General features: G+C 45.8%; 1 protein-coding gene across 1 annotated transcript in view; it reads right to left on the bottom strand.

Annotated features, from left to right (window-relative positions):
- Positions 1-21,869, bottom strand: part of ARHGAP32 (Rho GTPase activating protein 32) — a 242,527-nt gene that overhangs the window by 48,853 nt on the left and 171,805 nt on the right. Inside the window, exon 11 of the mRNA XM_066334690.1 lies at positions 15,177-15,258. Within this exon, the coding sequence (XP_066190787.1) occupies positions 15,177-15,258 (82 nt within the window). The remainder of the gene's footprint in view (positions 1-15,176; positions 15,259-21,869) is intronic.

Raw genomic sequence — 21,869 nt, 5'->3', positions numbered from 1 at the left:
TTTCCCAGTGACCCAGTTCCAGCCAGGCTCCAGCCCATGGCAGAGCACAGAGACCCTGGGACTTGACCTGACTCCAGCACTGCCATCCCTGCCCAGCCTTGGCCAGCACCTGGAGGAGCAACAAGAGCCAGGAGGGCAAAAAGCCTCAGCCAAACCTTTTCCTAGAGCCAGGGAAGCTGTGACCTTACCTGCATTTACTGCAGGTTTTTGGGTAAGTTCTGCCGTTGTGCTGTTTGACCTCCAGCTTCCCCATTAACACCAGTTCATCAATCCCAGTAATTGCTGTCACCCTCTTTGAAATGTGGGCTTGCCAACTAAAAGTGGGCAACCTCAGGATCAGAAGGATTAAGGAGGAATTTGCCTCTCTATCTGCAGGCATCCTGATGAGTGGGAGGGGAAAACTCATTTCTTTAGGTGCTCATGCTTTCTCCTCTGTGCTATTTTCAAAATCATTTGCTGACTCACATCTCCTGATAGCCCTGTTCTCCTCCTGTACTCTGTACACTTCTGGACTTGTTTGGCTCGGACAATGAGCACACTGTCACACCAGAGTTTACCTCAGCAGCCAAGCACGACCCCTAAGTTCACTTCTCTCTTAATAATTCCAAGTACAAACCCTTCTCCCTGGTACCAACTCACCATTCTGGGAACACTCTTCCTATCAAACCCATTGATCAAAGCTGGGAAAATCCCAACACAGATGAATACAGCAGAAGCAATGCTATTCCAAATTAACATGCAGAATGCATATACAATTCCAAACAGCATCCAGGACTTCAGAGCAGTAACACTGAGCTGCCCAAAGCTGCCAGGATGTGTTGTATGCTCTCTCTATATTTTTTTTTCTTTTTACTGTAGGCCAGGCTTGACTAGGAAGACTCTTTGAAGGCTGGTGACCCCCCATTCATACACTTTGCTGGTGCCCAGTTTCAAACTAAGGCCAGGAGTTGCCCAATCCTATTTTTGCTAATCAGAGCAGGAATGTAACAGCTGCATCCTCAATAACACTGAGCTGTCTCAGCTTCAGGCTTGGGTTTAACCTTTGCAATTACTGCTCTGAGGAGGTATTTCACTACCTGGTGTACAATAACACACCTTTGCCCCATCTGCACTTTGTTTCCTGTAAAGGAAAGTCTTTAATCCTTCTTAGAAACTGCCTTTCTTCTAGGAATGAAACCTGAGCAACCAAGATGCAACTCCTCTGCACCTGGGACCTTCTGCACCTGCACAGGGGTCTCGGCTCTCCGCTCCACTGAACAGCACTGCAATGTCTTTTGCTGCTCCTTAATATGACTGGAAATAATAAAATAATAAAATAATCACGAGTCTCATTTTCTGTTCTAATTTCTTTTGGCAGCCAATTTTAAGCATTTTTTTAATTGAGCAAATGAAAGAGATGCATTCCCCACTCCTAAAGAGTTGGTCTGGTTACCATGGGGCAGAGGAGGCAGATAATGAATATCTTTTAAACCCAGCTAAGAAGCCCAAGGACTTGAAACCACAGAAAAAAGGGTCCACCCATGTGCCTGTAACAAAATCAATCCTGAAGTTCACCCTATCCTCCAAAAGTTATTTCAGACAGAAGAACTGGGAAGGCAAAGCAACCTAAAGAATGCTATTAGTGCAGCCTGTAGCTTCTTCTGCTTTCTGGTTTTGCAAATGTAACCACTGAAGGAGGTTCAAGCCATCATTAGGAGTTGGACAGTCAGGATTTTCCAATGCTGCTTCTTACTTAGCTGGACTTATCCTGCAGTCAGCTGCTCCCAAAACACACACACACCCACTCCACAAATAAACAAAAACCCCTTTAAAAATAAGGAGTGTTGGTGAGCAGCTATAGATGAAAGTAGAGTGGGGCATTAAAAAAAAAAACCAACAGAGCAACACATTATGGCATGGAATGCCTTAAAATTATTGGATTTGATTCAAAGCTGATAGCAACCAGGTTTGACATCCAGGTATCTCATGTCACAGAGTATGGAATTATCAAATCCCAGACCGGGTTGGATGGGACCCCAAAGCTCATTCAGTTCCACCCCTGCCATGGACAGGGAGACCTTCCAGGGATAAGGCAGCCACAGGTTCCCTGGGCACAGTGGTACCATGCAGTGACTGAGGTTTTGGTGGATGGAGCCATGGTCTGCCATGGCTTGCAAGAAAAATATTCCAACTATTCCATTTATGAAGTGCACAGAGGGGGGGTGGTGTAGCTGCTCAACCTTTGTGAACTTCCCAGGACCAGGTTTTAATGGGAGAGTTGAGCTATGCACTGGCATAATCCTTGATAAATCCATCAGCCTGGAAGAGATCAGAGCTTTGTGCCATCATTTATGGTTAAAGCTGCCTGAAGTATTTCCAAGCCACAGTTTGGCTCCCACACTAATTTACAGAATTATTCAGGAGAAAAAGCAGAGGAAAAGCAGAGCAGAACAAACTCCCTCTTGCTATTATTTCAGAGTTTTCAGCATAACTGCAGAGTTTTGCTAAGCCAACTATTATTACAGTTAAGTCCCATTTGACAGAGCTTGTGAGAAAGGAAAAAAAACCATCTTGTTTAAAAATTACAGCTCCCCCAATCTAAGTAAGTGGAGAGCAGGCAGAGTGAGAAAGCAGCACAGAGCAAGTGAAAAGGAAAGTTGCCTTATTAAAGCACATTGATGCCTCCAACATCCTGCACTCAGCCAAGTTTCACTGCTTTGTTTCACACTACTCGGCCTATTTTGGGGGATCCAGCCTCTCAAACACCAGCAATGTTTCCATAACAAACATTACCACAGCTCTTCCTTACCTGCACAGAACACAGATGTATGTAATTATTCATGAACTGATGTGTACAGACTGCACAGATCCACACATCATGCTTTTTTCTTTTCCAATTAAAATTCCCCAGGAAACATGGCTGAGACTCACCACAAAATTACCTGTCAAAGTGTGAGATGCCTGAAGCTGTTTATGGGCTCAGCTTCTTTCCAAAGCCTTGGTGACTCCACACACAAGGAGAAACTGCACTATAGGGAACACAGGAATTAATCTGGCTCGTTCCTCTACCTGTGTTCCAGGCATTTCCCTGTGCCCAGAGGCTGATTTCCAGCGCTGCAATTACACCAGTAGTGCCTCCCAGTGGGGATGTAGGATATGCTGGGTTGAAGCAGAGGATGCTCCTCAACTAGCAGAGCTCTGCTGCTCCCTTTGCTCCCCAAAGCTGCTAAAGGGCTTCTAGGACAGGAGCCTGGACCCTTGACAGGAGGTTGGGGTGGGCAGGGATGAGGTTTTTTGTCCCATCTCTGTGTGGGATCTTTTCCACACTTCCAGGAAGACTCAGCCATGCCAGGGAAAAAACTGAATGCAAACTTGGGGGCTGGACACAGAGGCTCATTCACTGACACCTCCACCTGTGCCTTACTGGGATTGTTCAGAGAAGGCAGAAGGTCCCTGGAGCACCCCCAGGCTCAGCCTGCACCTGACTGTCCCACAGGACAACACTGGTTTCCACCAGCTGTCCTGGGACCACTCCTGGCTCATGGGCTCATGGGCTTTGCACTTATGGCACTTTCTGAGGGGACACAAGATCCACTCCCTTGGGGCTGGGAGGGCTCCAGCAGGGCTTTCACACATTAGAAAACTCTCTTTGAGTTCAGCTAAAAAAGAAAAGAAGATATGAATGAAACAGCAGGACCAAAGGTTACCTCCCTCTTGCTCCTGGGCTCCTGAGCCTGTGGGCCCCTATTGTTTCAGTCCAGCTTCTCTCCCAAGAATGGATCTCCTGCCCTGCTCCAGCTGCTCTGCCCCTGCCCCAGCTTCCCCTGTGCCCTCCAGACACAGCACTAACCCCCAAATCCTGCTCTTCCACTCCAGGCTTTCAAATCCAAGCCTCTTAAAGAAAATGTCAACCAGCTCACTCAAAACTTCCCGAGAACCACCCAGACAGTTTCCATAGCACCCAGGAAATGTCACAGAAACATGGACTTGTTCTTACTGCAAATACTGCATCAACAGCACCTAAAACTCCTCAGTGTGGGGTAAGGAACAGCCAGGGGAGCTCCTGAAGCACTGCCAAAGTGCACTCCTGGTTCTCACTGCCATTGTCAGAAACATCTGCACCCTTGAAGGATGAAAGGATTATGGAGGAAGAAGAAATACATTGACTCACTAATGCTCTGCATCCTTAGGTGCTTTGTGAAATACAGATCCTGCTCATCTCTCACTTAGGAGTTAGCCAAGGTGTAGAGATTTTGTTTAGGTGGACAGGAAAAGCGTTTCACATTTGCCACTGAAGGCAAAAGGCAAAAGCAAGTTAGAAATAAAAACATGTCCCCAATAGGCAGAGGGTGCAGAAAGAATATTTGACACTTTTAAACTCTAAAACCTGCTCTGTGTAAATCTGCTGCTTGTCCCAGTTTGGTGAAGAACTCCCACACCTGAAATTCCCTGCCATCCTGTGTGCCTGCAGCTCTTACCCTGGTACTCTGTGGAGAATCCTCGGGTGGATTTCCATGCAGCTCTAGAGGAACATCCAAACCCTGCCCCCTTGCAAAAGCAAAATGGGACATGTAGAAGATCCTCACAGCTTCAGCTGCAAAACTGGTCCTGGGAATGCTATGCTTCCATGGAATGCCAAGAGCATCCTGTGCCCTGCGGGGAAAGGGGGAGTGGAGACAGATGCAGAGCATCTGATGTGGAGCCGACCCAGATGCAGAGCCTTGCTGCTTCCTTCTCCCCAACTACTGCTGGAAAAGCAGAACAACACGTGTGGTGCTGCCTGGCTGGCTGCAGCACAGAGGAACTTTCTCCAAATACAATCCCCCAGAAGAGGGCTGTGAGCAACTCTTCATCCTAGGCAGGACAGATGCTGCTGCTGCTTTTGGGATGCTCCTATATCCCACTCCTGCTTGCCCAGGGAACACAGAATTTTTGCCATGTCTGTTCCCAGCACACAGGCTCAAGAAGCTGTTCTCTCCAACTCCTACTTTTGCAGCAGAATCACAGATTTTATGGTGCAAATTTCATAGAGGCCCAGATGAATCCCGTATTTAGCAGCACTTCCAACAGATCAGCCCACAGCTCTCATCCTTTTCTGCCAAAAAATGGGAAGGAACAAAAGATGAATTGCTTAAAACAAGGTAGGGATAGCAAAGAGAAAAAGACTCCAAGGAAATGAGAAACTCAGGAAAATGCTGCTGCAGTCCTGATCTGCAGTACAGATTTAAAGACCTAAAAAGACTAAACGATCTTATAGGTCTGGACAGTCCCTGCAATAAATCCCCTTCTCCTACAACCAGGTAATTACTGGAGCAATTCAGGGTAAAGAAGCACCTTCCAGAGCTCACTGCATTGAAATCCAGGAAAACAACACAATTATTGAAGGTGAAGTATAATATTCCTAATGCATCCAAGATCCACGCTACCAGCAAACCACTATTTTTTTAAAGCAAGCTTTCATCACTTCTCATGGGAGTGAAATAAAGCCCTAAAGCCTAGTTTAAAAATAAATCCTCCTTTGATGACTGGAGAAGGTACAGTGGGAATCTAGACAAGGAGTGCAGCAGAAGCAGAGCTTTACACCTAAACCACAAGAAGATTTGCAATCAGTTCAAAAACAATTAGAAGAGATGCCTGGCACTTACCAGGCACTTCAGTCACCGAATTGCACCAGCACTGGCTCCTTCAAGAACTGAAATCCCCTACCAGTGCTGTTGGGTATCAGGAAAAGGTTCTTCCTCTGCATAGAACAGTCATAGCCCCAAGGCTGCCAGAGCTCCAGGAGCATTTGGACAATGCTCTCAGACACAAGGTGGGATTTTGGGGTGTCTGTGCAGGGCCAGGAGTGGAACTGGATGATCCTTGGGGGTCCAGCTCAGGGGATTCCATGATTCCATGATTTTTTGGATAGCAGGACTCAAATGAGCTCGGACTGGCTGTATTTATTAGCATTGCTTTGATATCAAATATCCAATAATAACCTGTTCATTTAACCCAAAGGACAGCTTGGGATGACCTCTAGTAAGGCACAGTTCAACCCCAGTCCTGAGGGACTGGGGGGAACAGAGGGACACAGGGGACAACGTTGCCTGAAGCCTGTGCAAGAACTCTGCCCTTGGCCTTGGTGTCAAGCCCTGCCTAGAAATAGAGCTCCCACACATTGCTACTTTGCCTCTCCTAAAATCCCACCTACAGTCTCTTTCCAAGCACTTATGAGATCCAGGGAAACAGAAACCAGGGATGATTTAACACACAAGCAAATAAATTGAAATGTCTGTTGTCAAATACCTCTCAATAACTGCAGATCAAATGTTTAATTACATAAAATGTACCAGGGACACATGTCAGCTCCTCAGTTCCACTGGAACACTTTAATTTCACCTAGTGCCAGTTCTGACAAGTGACAGCCATGTTGTCATGGCAGTGACAACACAACACAGTTGCTTTCTGCTCTCACAGTGCACTGGGCACACAGGAGTGTCATTTCCATTGCCATAAAGCTATATATTTAACCATAATTCTTCCCTCTCTTATTCAAGCAATAATTCCCTTTTCTCTTCCCTCCAGAGCATGGTCACAGAGGGTTTGGGAAACTCTTTGGATAGTGAGGCACAAACTGAAAGCCTGGGAAAAGAAGAACGTTTAATATTTAGAAATGCAGCATCTGGGCAGGGAAAAGCAGCTGATTTCTGATACACCCACATGGCTGCTGATACTGCAGAGTGTGCACAGGGCAAGGCCCAGGTGTGCTGAGCATCACCTTAAGATCTGGATTCACTCACTGGGTCTGGAAATCACTTGCAGAAAATCTGCCCTGAAAAGGTAGGTTCTCGAACCAGACACTGGTTTTTCTACCCAAGAGGTTTTAATATAAAAAAGAAATGAGTAATTCTCTATTTCACTATTTATTACACTACAGCTAGGTTCTGCCAGCAAGTCTAGGGGTTAGTGAGTGGTTATTGCTACCACATACAGGGTTAGACGTGGTTAGGACAGAAAGTGATGGCACAGAACAGGCTCTACCTGAGCTCAGGTGGGACTGGTTCAGAGCCTCGGTAACAAATGCAGAGCCTGGTTTTACACTATCCATCTCCAAATCTGATAACCAGGGTCAGGGGAGGGGGCACAGGGACAGACACAAGGCAAGAGAGAGGACAAAGTTAAACATTTCCTGGAGGGACTGCAGGAGACCAACAAACAATTCAACTTGGAGAGACAGCAATTAGAGAGACAGAGCTGGAGAAATCCAGACTTCAGTGCTGGGCAAGCAGAGCTGGGGCTTCTCTGGGCTGTTCTAGGCCTGAATTGTTCTTGCCCATCAATGTCTGTGTGTAAACAGGAGCGTGAGGGAGCTCACAGCATTAAGAGCAAAAATGATGAGGTGAGCTGAGCTAAGCTGAGTGAACACCCAAATCCCTGGAAAATGGAGCTGCTGGGGATGAAGTGAATGGTGCTGGTGCTTGAACAGCTCGGCTTGGAGCTGGCTCAGGAGTGAGCACAGTGGGTGCAGGCCAATTCCCAATTCCAGTCCCTGCCCATGGCAGTGGGTGGAACCAGATGATCTTTAGGCTCCCTTCCAACCAAAACCAGTCTGGGATTCTGGGATGCTGTGCAGAGACCACCCTAAGCAGAGTTTTCACTGTAAAAAGAGTATTAAAGATTATATTAAATAGATGCCATTTTATGTTGACAAATGTGGAGGAGAAGTCAGTGATTTTTAACACAGGACAGCTCGCACAGGAACAACCTTTGCTGGGAGACCAGAGGTTTTGGGCTTGTGGCTGGGGCACTTTGTCCCTGTTACAAAACCCTCTTCCAGCCCCTGCCTCTCTGTCCACATCTCAGGTCATTTGTCTGAGACCAAAAAAGAACTCCAGTGCCTAAATGAGCCCAGAAACTAACTTTCTCCTTGCACCAGCAAAACCTGAACAGGACCTCAAATCCTCCATATGTGAAAAACACAAATATTTCTAAATTCCTGGTAGCAGAAGTCATGCAGCCATGATCTGTGAGACACAGGAACAATATAAACCAGCCCCAGAGCCCAGGAGTGCTCAGCCAGGGGAGGATGTGGTTCCCCAGCTCTCCAGTGGTGCTCTTGGAGCAGCCACAGCCAAGTTTGTCATCTCTATGGCAGTTCTGTGACTCACAAAGAGACAGGGCTGTCATGAGAAATTAACTTCACAGGAAAAACAAGCAGAACCACTAATAAGCCTCATAGCTTTCAGCAGAAATACTAGAGCTGCTCTGTTGTCAGAATCTTCCTTCTCACAGCTGAGAGAGGAGGAGGACTGAACACTGACCACTTGCATCAAATAACCAGAAATGTGGCCATTCCTTGTTTTTGTGTTAAAAACCTAAAAAAAAGCCTGCCTGAAAAAATAGACAGGCTAAAGCCTCCCTGTGTTATCTGAATTTAACTGCTGCTGATCCTTGGCAGAAATGGCATCTCTGAAGGGCTCAGGGATCCAAGGAACTTGACTATACAAATGGAAAAACATTAAGAAAAATCTTTTCTCCATATTTATGTGCCCAAAGGCAACTCCCTGGATCTTACAAGATTCAGTGTTCTGATTCCTCCCAAATTTTCTGTCAGATTACTTATCAGTGGACATGGCCAGTCACAGCAATAAATTCTGCCCTCATTCTTAAAACCTCCATCCCAGTTTCAGTATTCCCTGGCTCCTGTGGGTTTGGAAATGTGCAGTGGAAGATGCCTCACCTCACTCTCCATGATATATCCCAAATACAAACCCTGTTCTCCCCCTCTGGGCTCTTCTTCTGCCTGGAGGGGTCTGATCATGTTGGCACACGCTCAGGAGAGCAAATCTTCACACCAGGAACAGGGTGTTTTTTCCTGGAGGGAGCACTGGGAATGGGAAGTTTCCAGGGACACCAGCAGAGTCTATACAGCAGGCTGGCAGTGGGTGTGTGGGTAAAGGATGTATCTGTGTATATTTAGATGAATATTATATATTTTATAATTATCTCTTTACAGTATTTGCATATCAAGTTTCAGACTGACTTAGGAAATCCAGACAACATCCCAGGGGAGCTAATTTGTGCAAGTGAGGCATTTGCTGTAAAAATGACAAATCTACATGACCAATCCCAGGTTTTACTGACAACAGGTCATTGCTGTGAGGTTTAGACCAACACCAGTAGGATCTAAAAAAGACCATGGCAATGTGAAGCAGGACTCTGAATAAACAAGCCACGTATTAGTTCACTTTGAACATTGCCAGATATTAAGAACAAGCACCATCCCCTCATTAAAAAAAAAAACCAAAAAAAAAACAAACAAACAAAAAAAAAAACCCACCAAATTTTGGCTTCTGAAGGTAGTCATGTTCTAACAAACTTTGAGAACTATGTTTAATTCCTCCCCTTCACTCATTTTTCTCTTCTCTTTCTTTAACACTGACATCCATATGTGGTCATCTGACACTTAATGTCTTTCTTTTTAATCTTTTCAACCTTTTTATGGATTCAAAATGATTCTGTCACCCCCAGAAAAGAGTTATAGCCAGCTTTGTTCTTTCCCTGCTGTATTATTTCATGTCCAAGTATCTTTCTAAAAAGCACCTTAGAATGAAGGTTTGTTTTGGTTTCCCCTAAATATCCTTCAAGGCATCAGTGCTACTGACCTGCAGGTACAGAAGAAGAAAAGAAAAAGGAGACAGAGAAACAAGGCAAGAATGAAAGCAGGACAGAGGAAAAGATGCAAACGTACAAGGGGGGAAGTAGCTCCAGGACGCTGGACGGGCTCCATGGGCAGGGGAGACTGGGGAGGGAGAAATAAAAAAAAAAAGGAAAAAAAGCAAAACAAAACAAAAAGCAGCTGGTTAAAATATGCTGCCACTGAAAATGCGCTCATTTCACACAAAGCTCAGCTGGGTTATGAATAGCACACCCAATACAACACACCCAATCCTTCAAGTTATTTGGTGCTAAACACTTGGGAAATTCAGTAGGACCCAGGAATCCCCACTCTGTGTCCCAGCTCAAGCAAAACCCCAACATTTTGTAAGTTTGACCTTTCAGCACAAGGCACATTCTGTCCTGCCAAACAGCAGGACAAATAACAGGGTTTGTTATTTACTGAATTTTGTTACGTATTGAATTTTCCTTCATTTCCACTGCTATTATAGCAGAAGCTGCTCTTAGTCTTCACCCTGTGCAAAAAGCAGAGTAATTGTCTCAGAGCTGCATTTTGCTGCTGTGTTCTACCTGAAAATCATGATCTGGAGGGAGGCCCAGCTCTGCCTCAGCCCCACGCTCGTGCTCTGGATGGAAGGTGTGGGGCAAGTGTGTGCATGTGGCACTTGGGGACATGGTCTGGAGGTGAACGTGGCAGTGCTGGGGAATGGTGGGACTTTTCCAGCCTGAGGATTCCATGAGCAGGCTGGCATGGACCTGCTGCAGTCTGCAGGCTGAGTCCTGGTGGCTTTCAGAGCCTGGGAAGTTCCTTCAGCACCTCCCACAGACACGGCTGTGGACTCTCCTGCAGTGAGTTTCCACAGTCCCGCTGTCGGCTTTTCCTCCTGAATCCCCATGTCCAAGGCACCAGGATCCCCTGCAGGATTTTGGTCCTGAGGCCTGGCAGGGCCAGAAACAGTTCCTGTCTCAGCAGCAGCTCGAGCTGGAAGCCTGGGCAGCTCTGGGTGCTCATCCCCTCTCTGCTTCCCCCTGGAAATGGAGACCTGCCTTGGCTCAGCACATTTCTATTTAATTCAGCTCTAATGAGACAGTGGCATGAACACCAAACAACTGCTTTGTTTACTTCAGATTAACAAGACTGGTACTAATTATGTACACTTTCACTTCCCTGGTTTTCTTTATAAAAGGACTAATTAAGACATGATGCTCTTATCAGTGTCAAATGGCTGCTAAGCCTAGGCATCTGCAGAATTTAAGCTCTATCTGCACTTTCTTCTTTCTAATTTTTAGTAAAATAAATAATGGACAAAAAAATTTTTTTACCCAGGGATTAGAAATGAGCCTGTTTTAAACCAGGCATGGCCTTGTTGTGATTACAACAGCTCAGTGAATGTGTCTCAGTTTGCATTTTTGCAGTTAAAATTAATTTCTCCAGCACTGATCAGAGCCTGCAGGAGGTCAGGGCAGAGCCTGTTGCTTGATCCAGAGCTATATTTCAATCTTCCTGAAATTCAATGGATTATTTGTATCGGGTGTGCTGACCCAGAGTGATCTGTTATTGATGTTTTAAAAAGAAAATCAGTCATTCACAACAGCCTGCAGTACTGACAGGGGACCTTTTAATGTTGTGTCTCATAAGAGCATCTTCACTTCTCAAACATAAATTAAATGGATGAGACAGGAATTTGAAAATTCCTCCATAAAGTTGGTTAGAGTTGCTAGGTTATACATTCTTTGTGAGAATGACCCTCAGGCTTTAAAAATGCTTATTTTGGGGGAGGAAAAAAAAAGTGAAACATTACCTTTTTATCCCCCATTTCTTCTCTTCAGCTCTAATTGTCCCCCTGTAAACTGCAGCTTAATTCTGTGTTTCCTCACCAAAAGCAGCTGCTCCCCAGCAAAGACCAAGTTAAAACCTTCCCCAAAACGACCCTGCCAAGGCCACTGCAGTGAAGCTGGGTCACAGGAGGATGCTGCTTGTTAGGAAAAGACAAAAACAAACGGCACAAATGAGGTAAGGTGTGAAATATGGGTTAAAATACTGCTAAACTATGAGTGTCCAGAATTCTGAGGAAGAAGGACTCAAAGAGAGAGCTACGACACTGCCTGTGCCTGAGGAGTGGGGACAACATAAACACACATGGACATAAACAGACTGTTCCCAAAAACAGAGGTGAAGAGAGGGGGATGAGAAGAGTCAGCACAGCCACAAAGTTCAGGCAATTCACAAATGTTCACTTCAAAGGAAAATCCAGTGCAGCTATTCACACTTTTCCTTCTGAGCAGCACTGAATATTGAAAAGATTCACTTCTCTCTGAATATCTGAATTTCAAATGCAGCCTTTATCCTGGATCTCTAAAAATCCTCATGAGTATGAGCTGATTCCATCTATTCTGGCACTGAAATTCAGCTAAATCGGTAATATTGACTATGAAATAGTAGATATCAATCCAGGATAATATTTTAGGCTAAAAAATTATCATTAGAGTATTGTATCCCACTAAGAATACTTGGAGAATTTAGAGAAAAGGAAAGGGCTCTAGAAACGTGGGATTTGATGAGCCCACATAACCTTCCTAGATCTTCACAGGGTTTTTTACATAAACAGAAACAGCCAGGAAAGCATTTGCATCCCAGCTGGGAAAAACCCCATTTTCTTACAGGACTGAACATGAAAAAAAGAGGGCAGAAGCTTAGTCCAACACAGGAGGGAAAACACCTCTTAACAGGTACCTTTCTTCTCCTGACTCCAAACTTTATTGTCAAATACATTTGAGAGATGACTTGGGGCAAAACTGATATTCTCTCACATGACTCTGAATGCTCAGAACTGAATAAGGCCAGTTTTTCTGTATGGCCCATTTCCCATCACTTATCCCAGGCCCTGGCTCCATCACTGTCCTGCCACAGTCCATGAAAATATTGTTTCCAAAAGCAGAGTTTGCCCTCAATCCGAACCCTCCTCTGTGTCTCATCTCTGTGGAACTGCAGTCACTGACCTGCCATTAGAGACCACTGCAATATTTTATGGCTCCATTAAAATACTGTCCCCATCCCCTGTGCACATCAAACCCTCTAATTATAAATAATAATAGAAACCCAGGGCAGGAAGTTCCCTGCTTTCCATCTGCTTTTCATTAGGTTCCTCAACCCAGCCAGATCCAGGGACAATAAAGCAGCATGAGGAATTCTGTGTTTGGAAATCCCTTTATAGCAAAGAGCTTTACTCTGCACATACACAATGTTCTGGATGCTCCACACATCATATTTTGATTAAAGAAATCAAAGTTGGCCTGTTGATAAGTGCAGCTCATCAAGGCCAAATCTAAAACTTCACATTAATTCAAGATCAAGTACCCTGCTAATGTCAAATGAGGACAACAGCTCCAAGTGAGATTTTTAGGAAAGTCTCTGTTCCTTGAGGACAGCCAAATGGATGTTTTAAACACAGGTACAGAGAGAAAAGTAATTAATGTGGGTATTTAGGTGCATGAGAAATACCTGGCGTGCATAAGGCGTGAATTGGAAAACACAAAATGCAGGAATATGGGGGACAGAGCATTATCCCAGCAATGCCATTCCCAGCAGGGTGCCCTTTGGAAGATCTAGTTTCCCAGTTGGCAGCACCCAGGGTGCTTCAGCACCTCAGTCCTGCCCCGTGCCACCTCCCTGGGCTGTACTGGCACATTTGGAACTGGAACTCCTTCCTGCCTTCCTCCTCTCACCCATCTCACACAGCACTTTTCATCTTGCCAGAGAGCTCCTGGAGTCAGCACCACATCCAGCATTCCCTAACTACAGGACCCTCCTTCCTGAGTCCTCTGCCACCAGCTTTTGCAGTGTCCAAGGAAGGAATTCCAGCCTCCTGACAACATCACGCAAGTGCTGTCACTTCCCAAGCTGCACAAAGAATGCACCCAAGGAGTGGTATCAGGAATTCTGTGTGCAGAGGAACAGCAGGATGACAGAATCAGCTGTACCACTCCTTACAGCTCAAAGCTCATTAGAACTCTCCTAGAGAAGCCTTTTAATGTACCCATGGAACAATATCAGGGAAGGTCAGGGGACAGACACCTTGTGACTTGGCAATATCTTCTTACTTTTCATGGGATGTGGTGCCACATTTATACCAAACATTTCCCATGGCTGAAGGGGCAAATCCACCCCCCAGTGTGTTGTTGAAGCCAAACAGAATCAACTCATCCATTCATCTATTCTCATCCATTCATCTATTCTGCTCCATTATCTCCCCCTAAAGCAGAGACACTGCTCCCCAGCAGCTCAGCACACTGAATTGCCAGAGTCATGTTTAACAATAAACATTTGCTTTGTTTAGGCTGAAAGCTGCCTTTCCTGCTTTAGCTGATGGAGCAGTGACTGGGCACAGGCAGGTCCTGGATCCAGGGAATGCCCATCTCTGTGCCTCTCTTACCAAATGCATATTCCCAGCAATGCCAACAGCTGAGAACACCCTGACCTGCCAGCTATCCACTGCAGAGCACTCACAGCTTGGGCTATCCATGGCTTTCCACCAAACTCCAGAGCTCTGAGCTAATAAAATGCTTTTATTTCCCTTGGTAAAAGTCAAGCTTTTGAATTGTATCTATTAGTTTTAAAGTATCAAGTCAGCAATCTGCCAAGATAAGGAACATCATTAAAATAGTGAAGAGGGATGAGAAGAGTACTACCGGTTCAACATCAACTCCATTTCCCAGCTGCTTAACATTTTAAGAAAGAACAAGCACATTCAATCTTCTTCTCAATACTAAAGATATATAGGAATATCTTTACCTATATGAATATAGAGATTTGTTTTTAAATTTCAGCTTCCCGACCAGTAAAATTTTACAGAAATCTCAGTTATGCCAGCACACCTAATGCCAGTCACTTCCAGAACACATTGAAAGGATGGGAAGGTTGACAGGAGAGTCAGATCCAAAATCCCATTCTCTGTTTATTTTTCCTTCCTTCAGCAGAACTTTGGATTAATTTGATTGTTTTTCCTACAATACAGCACTGTCCAGAAGGCAAGATGAAGCAGATGGAACCATGTACCCAGAGCACGAGCAACTGGCATTCCAATTCTGTTACATCCAACTTCCTCTATTTATTCTCAAGCAGAAAGCACCAGTACCAAGGTGATCTATTCCATCTGATCAGCACAAACATTCCTGCTCACCTATGTTCTGTATAAAAAGTCCTGACATGCAGCACTCCCTTGGTCACCCAGAACTGGGATGTTTCATGGAATCTCTCATTACAGACTGCTCAAACTATCCTGAAATTCTGACAGGCTTAAATCCTTCCAGTCAGGCAGGAGGTGGACATTGACACAAGTTTGTACAGCGTGTGAAAGACATTCAACAGTGGGAACTGCCCAGAGGGGCACTGTGTGAGTGATCACACACAGAGAGGGCATGAGGATGTGCAGAGGATGATCAACATTCATGAAACGTGTGAGGGAGGTGTTAAACATGGAACACACAAAGAGAACTCCAGTCCAGTTCATTGCATCAAAAAAAGCTGGTTTACACACCTGGTTTTGGCACCGAATTGGTCACGGACTGAGGGACTTTGTCATTGATGAGTTCAACACATTCACTGGGAAAGAATCCAACCTGGAGTAAAACAGAAAGAGGGAATGGAGTGTTACGATCTGAACTATTCAACCAACATCTCCCCTCAACTCCCCCTGCCTGATGCTCCATGACATTATCTAGCATCAAATGACCTGCAGCCATTGACAACTGCAGGTTCTGCTCTGCTGCCAGCACCCAGAGAGAGAACAATCTGAGAGCCCGAGGCATTGCAAGGCCCTGGAGCAATTAACTTTAAATGCTAATTTGCAGTGTCCCTGCACTGACCCGTAATTCAGCATTTCTCCCGGCAGCCCCTGAAAGGCAGAAGGGCTGGAGAGTCCCTCTAAACCAGCAGAAGAGTTAAAGGCTGTGGGAAGGATTCTGATGTTTTCTTGGAGTAGGATGTGCCTGCAGACATTCCCATGCCACTCAAGAGGGGCTGCTGTATCTGGAGAGAAGTGAAATTATTTCCCTTTCCCTGTTTGAAGACTCAGACTAAGCTGTGACCAGAGAGGAATTTGGTACTTCCCTGCATCCCCACCTTCTCTCTTATTTCCCAGCATCTTTCTTCTTACTCTCATCCCAGGTGAAAGTCAGACCAGAGCAGACCTTTGGTAACTTTAATCCATAGCCCATCTTTCCCCACCTTTTCTCCATGTTTCTCACCCAGCACAGCTCCTGTTTGTGAGATGTAACTCAGGCACCAGCACCTGCCCAGACTCCTCATCTGAGGCAGGGCAGGATTCCCTATCCTTGTCAGGCCTATGACTTGGAAGCACCAAGTCTGCACAAACACCACAGGAACATCAGGGAAAGAGCCAGAGGATGGGCCCCAAGCTCATCTGAGCAGAACTGAGCCAGGACTGTGCCAATCATGTTGACACATCCGTGAAATCCTTTGGAGGCACAGGGCAGTCAGCACCAAGCCTGGCAGACAGTCTCTCCTCTATTAATTCCTCTTACACAATTCCCTTTTGTCTCCATGGAAAAAGATTGATCTCCTGCCTACTCCAAGTTGATTTTCACCCACCAACCTCCCAGCAGTTTGGTGGCAGTGTCATGTGTAGGGTGTCCAGAGTGAAGTTATTCCAAAAGCCCCAAAAGAAACAACAGAGCACACCCCTTCCTCTTCCCACACCCCAACATCCAGCAGGGCGGTGTTTGGCCCAACCATAAGGATAAGCTGTCACCCATCACACAGTGTCACAGACTTGAAATACAATTGTTGTTAGGACTCTGAGGCTCAGGGCAGAACCTGTCGGAGCAGCACTCTGGGCCAGCAGCACCTGGGCTCTGAGCTGGGGTTCCTTTTAACTGGGACTGGCCTGGGCATGACAAGTGACTCACAGAACCCAGCCATAACCCAACTCAAGGTACAGCTGCACCAGCCACTCCCTCGGCTGGGTGTGCCAGGTCTGCAAGGACACGGTATCCTGGAGTTATGGAACACAGTGGGGATTTCTGTGCAGTTTATAGACAGAAATGTGCCAATTAACCTAAGAAAATTAGCATGAACAGCAGCATCACATACAATATAGAGGTCCTTCCTCTGGCAGCTCATGGCGCAGGGATCTGCTCTGCTGGGAGATGCCAAGGAACAGGCTAAATGGCACAGACACTGAAGTGCTGGTGTTTAAACAAAATACACTTTACAGTTTTAAATCATGGGATCCCAGGACAGGTTAGGTTGGGAGGAAACTCAGGGATAATCCAGTCCCCCCCCCTGCCATGGCCAAAGACACCCTCCACTGTCCCAGGGCTCCAAAGCCCCATCCAGCCTGGCCTTGGGCACTCCCAGGGATCCAGGGGCAACCACAGCTGCTCTGGGCATCCTGGGCATCCTGTGCCAGGGCTCCCCACCCTCACAGGTAGGAACTTCCTCCTTATAGCCAACCTAATTTTTCTTTTTTTCTCATTTTGAACCATTCCCCCTTGTCCAGTCACATCAGTTCCTGATGCAAAGACCCTCTCCACCTTCCTTGTAGCCCCTCCAGACACTGGAAGGTGCTCTGAGGTCCCTTCAGAGGTTTAAGTTCTCTTCTCAATCTTCTCTTCCCCAGGCCAAACAGCCCCAGCTTTAACACTTCACTGTAGCTGAGAGCCTCTGCTGGACATTTCCCATGTGAGAGATACAGGAAGCAATTTTTAAATTAGGAAAAAGACACAGATTCAGGGAAGTCTCAGCCCACCACACAGACATCATCTGGGAAACTTCACAGCTGGAGTGAAGTTTCTTCCATTTTCAGTAATTGCCCACATTGTCTGTGTAAAGAAACCTGAAGTCCTGGGACCCCAACCTTCCATGAATCATCTAAATCTGGATCTAAACCCAACCCCAAAACCCACACTGTTGAACATTTAATCAAATGATGGACATGAAATCAAACCTCATTTGCCTTTGGCTGTTAACACAGTATTTCTCATGTTTCTGGGTGCACTGTACAACACACTAACTAGGAATTCAGAAATTAAACACCCTGGATGGTTATGTCACTGCTTCCAGATATCTCAGAACTTTCCCAAATCAAATGTTCTACCCGCTGCCCATGTATCACTTTTGCCACATTCACACCAATAATTACAATGGATTTTTAGGGGCAAAGAACTGTGCTGGCTCACTGCTAGAAACTAATTACATTTTCAGAGTTACTTATTGTAACTTTTCTTGCAAGATCCCCAGGAGATCCTTGTTTGGGTTATAACCCACAACTTGTGCCTCATTCCCACTCATTTAAAAGATGCTCCTTCTCCTCCCATGGGAAGTTTTCTATGATTTTGTATAAATAAGTGAGTTTAGTCCAAGAGTTAATCTCAACAGATGCAGCAAGGCACTACTGAGCCTTGAGCCAGGATTAAAGGATTTGGCAACATAGGAAAATTAATAGCCAGGGTAGTATATATTTAGATAAATGCAAGGTCATCTAAAGGTTAGCTATATCACTACAGACCTTCACCAGAGGAGGAAGGTACAGGCGCTGGTGCATGAGAACTGTTCTCCAACACCTACTACAGCTTTATCTTTTCCCTTCTGTGCCAATGGCTGCCAACACTGGAGGACACAAGAGGCTTTAAGGTAAAGTCAGACTAACAGTGATAATTTTCAGTTTATGGGGAGGGAATTCAAACAAATGAGGAAGTACCAGAAACGTAAATGGTAAATGAAGCACTGTCTGAGACATTTGGATTGGTTTTTCAGGTTTGATATAATCTGAAGTGTGGATTCAATTTTAGTCAAAAACGATTTCTCTTTTTCTTTTAAATCTGATGACAGTCTAGCAAAACCTGACAAGGAAACTGCAAGTTGTTATGGCCTGTTTGGCCTTCCTGAGCAGAATTTTCCCTGAGTCTTTGCCAAGTGACCACCCAGAGAGCAGGACACCCTCACCTCGTCTCCAAAGGAGTCCCTGCTGAAATGCTCTTCCACTTTAGGGCACTACTAACAGGAGGAACACGACTGTTACTCCTCTTATCCTGAGCTCCTGTTAAAGAGAGTTGAACAGCTGGGCCACGAAACTATTTGGATTTCTTTTATTCAGAAAAGAAATGCCTGTGTGGCATGGTACTTGTTGATTGTCGATTCCTGACTGATGTGCCAGTAGTACTTTGGGAAACCAGGGAGCTGGAGAGGGACTTTGGACGAGGGATGGAATGGCAGGACACTGGGAATGGCTTCCCACAGCCAGAGGGCAGGGTTAGATGGGATTTAGATTGGATATTGGGAGTAATTTCTTCCCTGTCAGGGTGGTGATGCCCTGGCACAGGGTGCCCAGAGCAGCTGTGGCTGCCCCTGGATCCCTGGGAGTGTCCAAGGCCGGGCTGGAGAGGGCTTGGAGCAGCCTGGGATAGTGGAAGGTGTCCCTGCCCAGGGGAGGAGTGGGACTGGATGATCCCTAAGGTTCCTCCCAACCCAAACCATCCGGGGTTCTGTGGAACCCGCAGTCTCACAACCAGCTGAAGCTGCTGCAATCACAGCCTGGTTAAAACAGCTCAGTTGCCCTGGCTACAAACCCTGGTTTTGTCACCTCTCCAGCAGTGCAGGTTGTGAGGTAGCTCTGCACCTTAGAAAACTATTCCCAAAAACTAGAATAATTCAGGACAACCAAAGGCAGTTGTGCATCAGACATGGGCCTGTCCCCAATGACTCAGCTCCCTGACACAGAGCTACTGATTGAAAAGACAAAGCATGGAGCAAAAGCAGAGCAGAACAAAGAGGACTGAAGGCTGTTGATGTGGAGGTGGCTGTAATTTAGGTAACATTTTTACAGAGAAAGCGCTGACTCACACTGAGGGCACTAGAAGAGGAAAAGGCTTGAGGAAAAATGTCTTAAAAATCATTTTACTTTAAGCAGAGCAAATGCTAAGAAGCCTCCTGGGTTGTTTTGTTCACACAGGATTAGGCGTGTTGCAGAGCAGTCCTGACCTCAGGTGTGCAGAGAGCACAGGCACTGTGCCAGGGGAGTGTGATGGATACAGACCCAGTGAGTCACCCCTGAAGGACAGCTCTGGGGGCAGGAACACTCTGATTTCAACGCTCAATCCAAGCTGCAGGTGCTTGCAGCCTCTCAGAGCTGGGTTTTGGCTCATGTCTGTAGAGCTGCCTCCAGTTCCTCATCACAGCCCTCCCATTATCCCAAGGGATGCAGGACAGGCTGGAGTGATGGCACTTCTGCCTGGGCATATACAACTCACAGCTGCTTCAAATGCACAAAAATGGGCAGTTCCTTTAAGTAATCTTTTCCATTTTCAGCAAAACAATATTTTTTTTCCCCCTGTTCTTGCTCTCCTCCTATCAAGACATGATTTATAATGGAAGCTGTTGATGAAACCCTGCTCTTTCCCCAACATGAAGCAAAAACCTGAGAAATAACAGGACAAGCTGTCCAAACATTTGGTGGCAGGACCATCTCCTTTTATCTGCTGTCTGAATCACAACTGGCAAGAGGGGCTCTGTTGATTTATTTTATTAATTCAAATGACTGGATCAACAGATTGCTATCATTGCAATATTCCTAAACAGGAACAGAACTGTTTGCCTCTAAAAAATGCTTTAGAGGCTGCACAGCTTCATCTATCTTTACACCTCTTGCTGTAACAACATTCTTCACCTACACACTCTTTTTGAGCATCCATCACGGATACTTCTGCCTGTAACTCATCTCTAGGTGTGGTGTAGCAACACCAGAGATAAATTCCCATTCTCTGAATTCTTACTGCTTGTATCATCAAAACACTTCATGCCATCAGGAAATGTACATTTTCTGTACATTTAGAGCTCATGAGCCCTAAACTCGACACACAGGTTAAGATGGTGAGCAAATACAGCTCCTGGAGCTGAGGGAACACAGTTCCTGGAGCTGAGCTCCTGAGAGCTGCATCTCCATGGATGATGTGTGTGTGGCTGTCACCTGATCACACTGTGACCATTCCTGCTTGTCATTAAGGACACAAGATTACTCCACCCCTAATTTTCTGTTAAGACAGATTATGGTGCTGTATTTCTGCAGCTGCTCATATGTGTTGTGTCAGGAGCCTGACTCTGCAGGGACACAGAAAACCCCCTTTTCAGGCAGTCTGCTCATCACCAGATTTTTACACTGGGAAAGCACAGCAGGATCACTGTGATGAGAGGTACAAAGCTGTGACAAACTGCACAAGGGCTGCCTTGCTTCTGTGCCTTTAATCAGCAGTTCTGTTCTCCAGACCTGGCTCCAATGTCAGCCAGCCCGATGGCACGCAGGGAGCCCACACTGAATGGGATCTACATCCCATACAGGGATTCCAAACCCTGTGCAAAGCGTCCACACGCAGGCACAGACCACATAGGAGCTTTGTTTCGCTTTATTGATTCACTTGGAAGTTAATCATGGCATAGGCTGATCCTTCCAGCAGTATTACAGCACTTAATTGATTGAGGGTTGGAACTGATGTCTGAGGTCCCTTCCACCCCAAGCCATCCTGTGATTCTATGACAGTACAGCATATTCAGCTTTAAGGCTTCTACAATTAGAACACAAGTCCAGCATAGCCACAACACAGTTCTGAAGCAGAAGATTGTTCAAGTAGCACCAGTGTGTTGACTCTAGAAAGAAATGAAATTTCAGAGCAAGTATTTTATGTCCGTGTCTTATTTTACAAATGAGATGTCACCTGAACTCCCACACCTGACACAAAACCAACAAAAGCTGTGTCTCACATGCCCTGGCTGAGCAGACAGCACTGGGATGGTGTAACTACACTGCATCCAGCTGGGATTGGGAGATCCAGCTGCTGGGCATGACAACAGCTGGGCCAAGGCTGTGTCTGGCACAGAAAGGTGTGTCAGGGAAAACCTGAGGAGCCTTGAGAAGACTTTCCATGCCAAATTACACAAGTGTCTGGTCAATCCTGAGCCTCTGCAAGCAAACTCCTCATCTCACCCACTCACAGCAGATGCAGATGGAAATCCCTGTGGCTGAAAGCAGCTGAAATGTGAGATGGCACAATCAGTACCTCCAACCCGCAGTGGCTCTGAGGTTTGCTTGGTTAAAAAGATACTTTTAAAGCTTTTACATTTCCAAATGGAAAAATCTAAAGGATTAAAAACTCCTTGGATGGACAGTTCCATTTCAACACACAAGGTTTGATACCTAAGCCCCAGGTATGCTTAGGAC

Source organism: Sylvia atricapilla, chromosome 23 (genome assembly GCF_009819655.1).
Source record: "Sylvia atricapilla isolate bSylAtr1 chromosome 23, bSylAtr1.pri, whole genome shotgun sequence".
Lineage (NCBI taxonomy): Eukaryota > Metazoa > Chordata > Aves > Passeriformes > Sylviidae > Sylvia > Sylvia atricapilla.
This window is presented reverse-complemented; position numbering and strand designations above follow the sequence as displayed.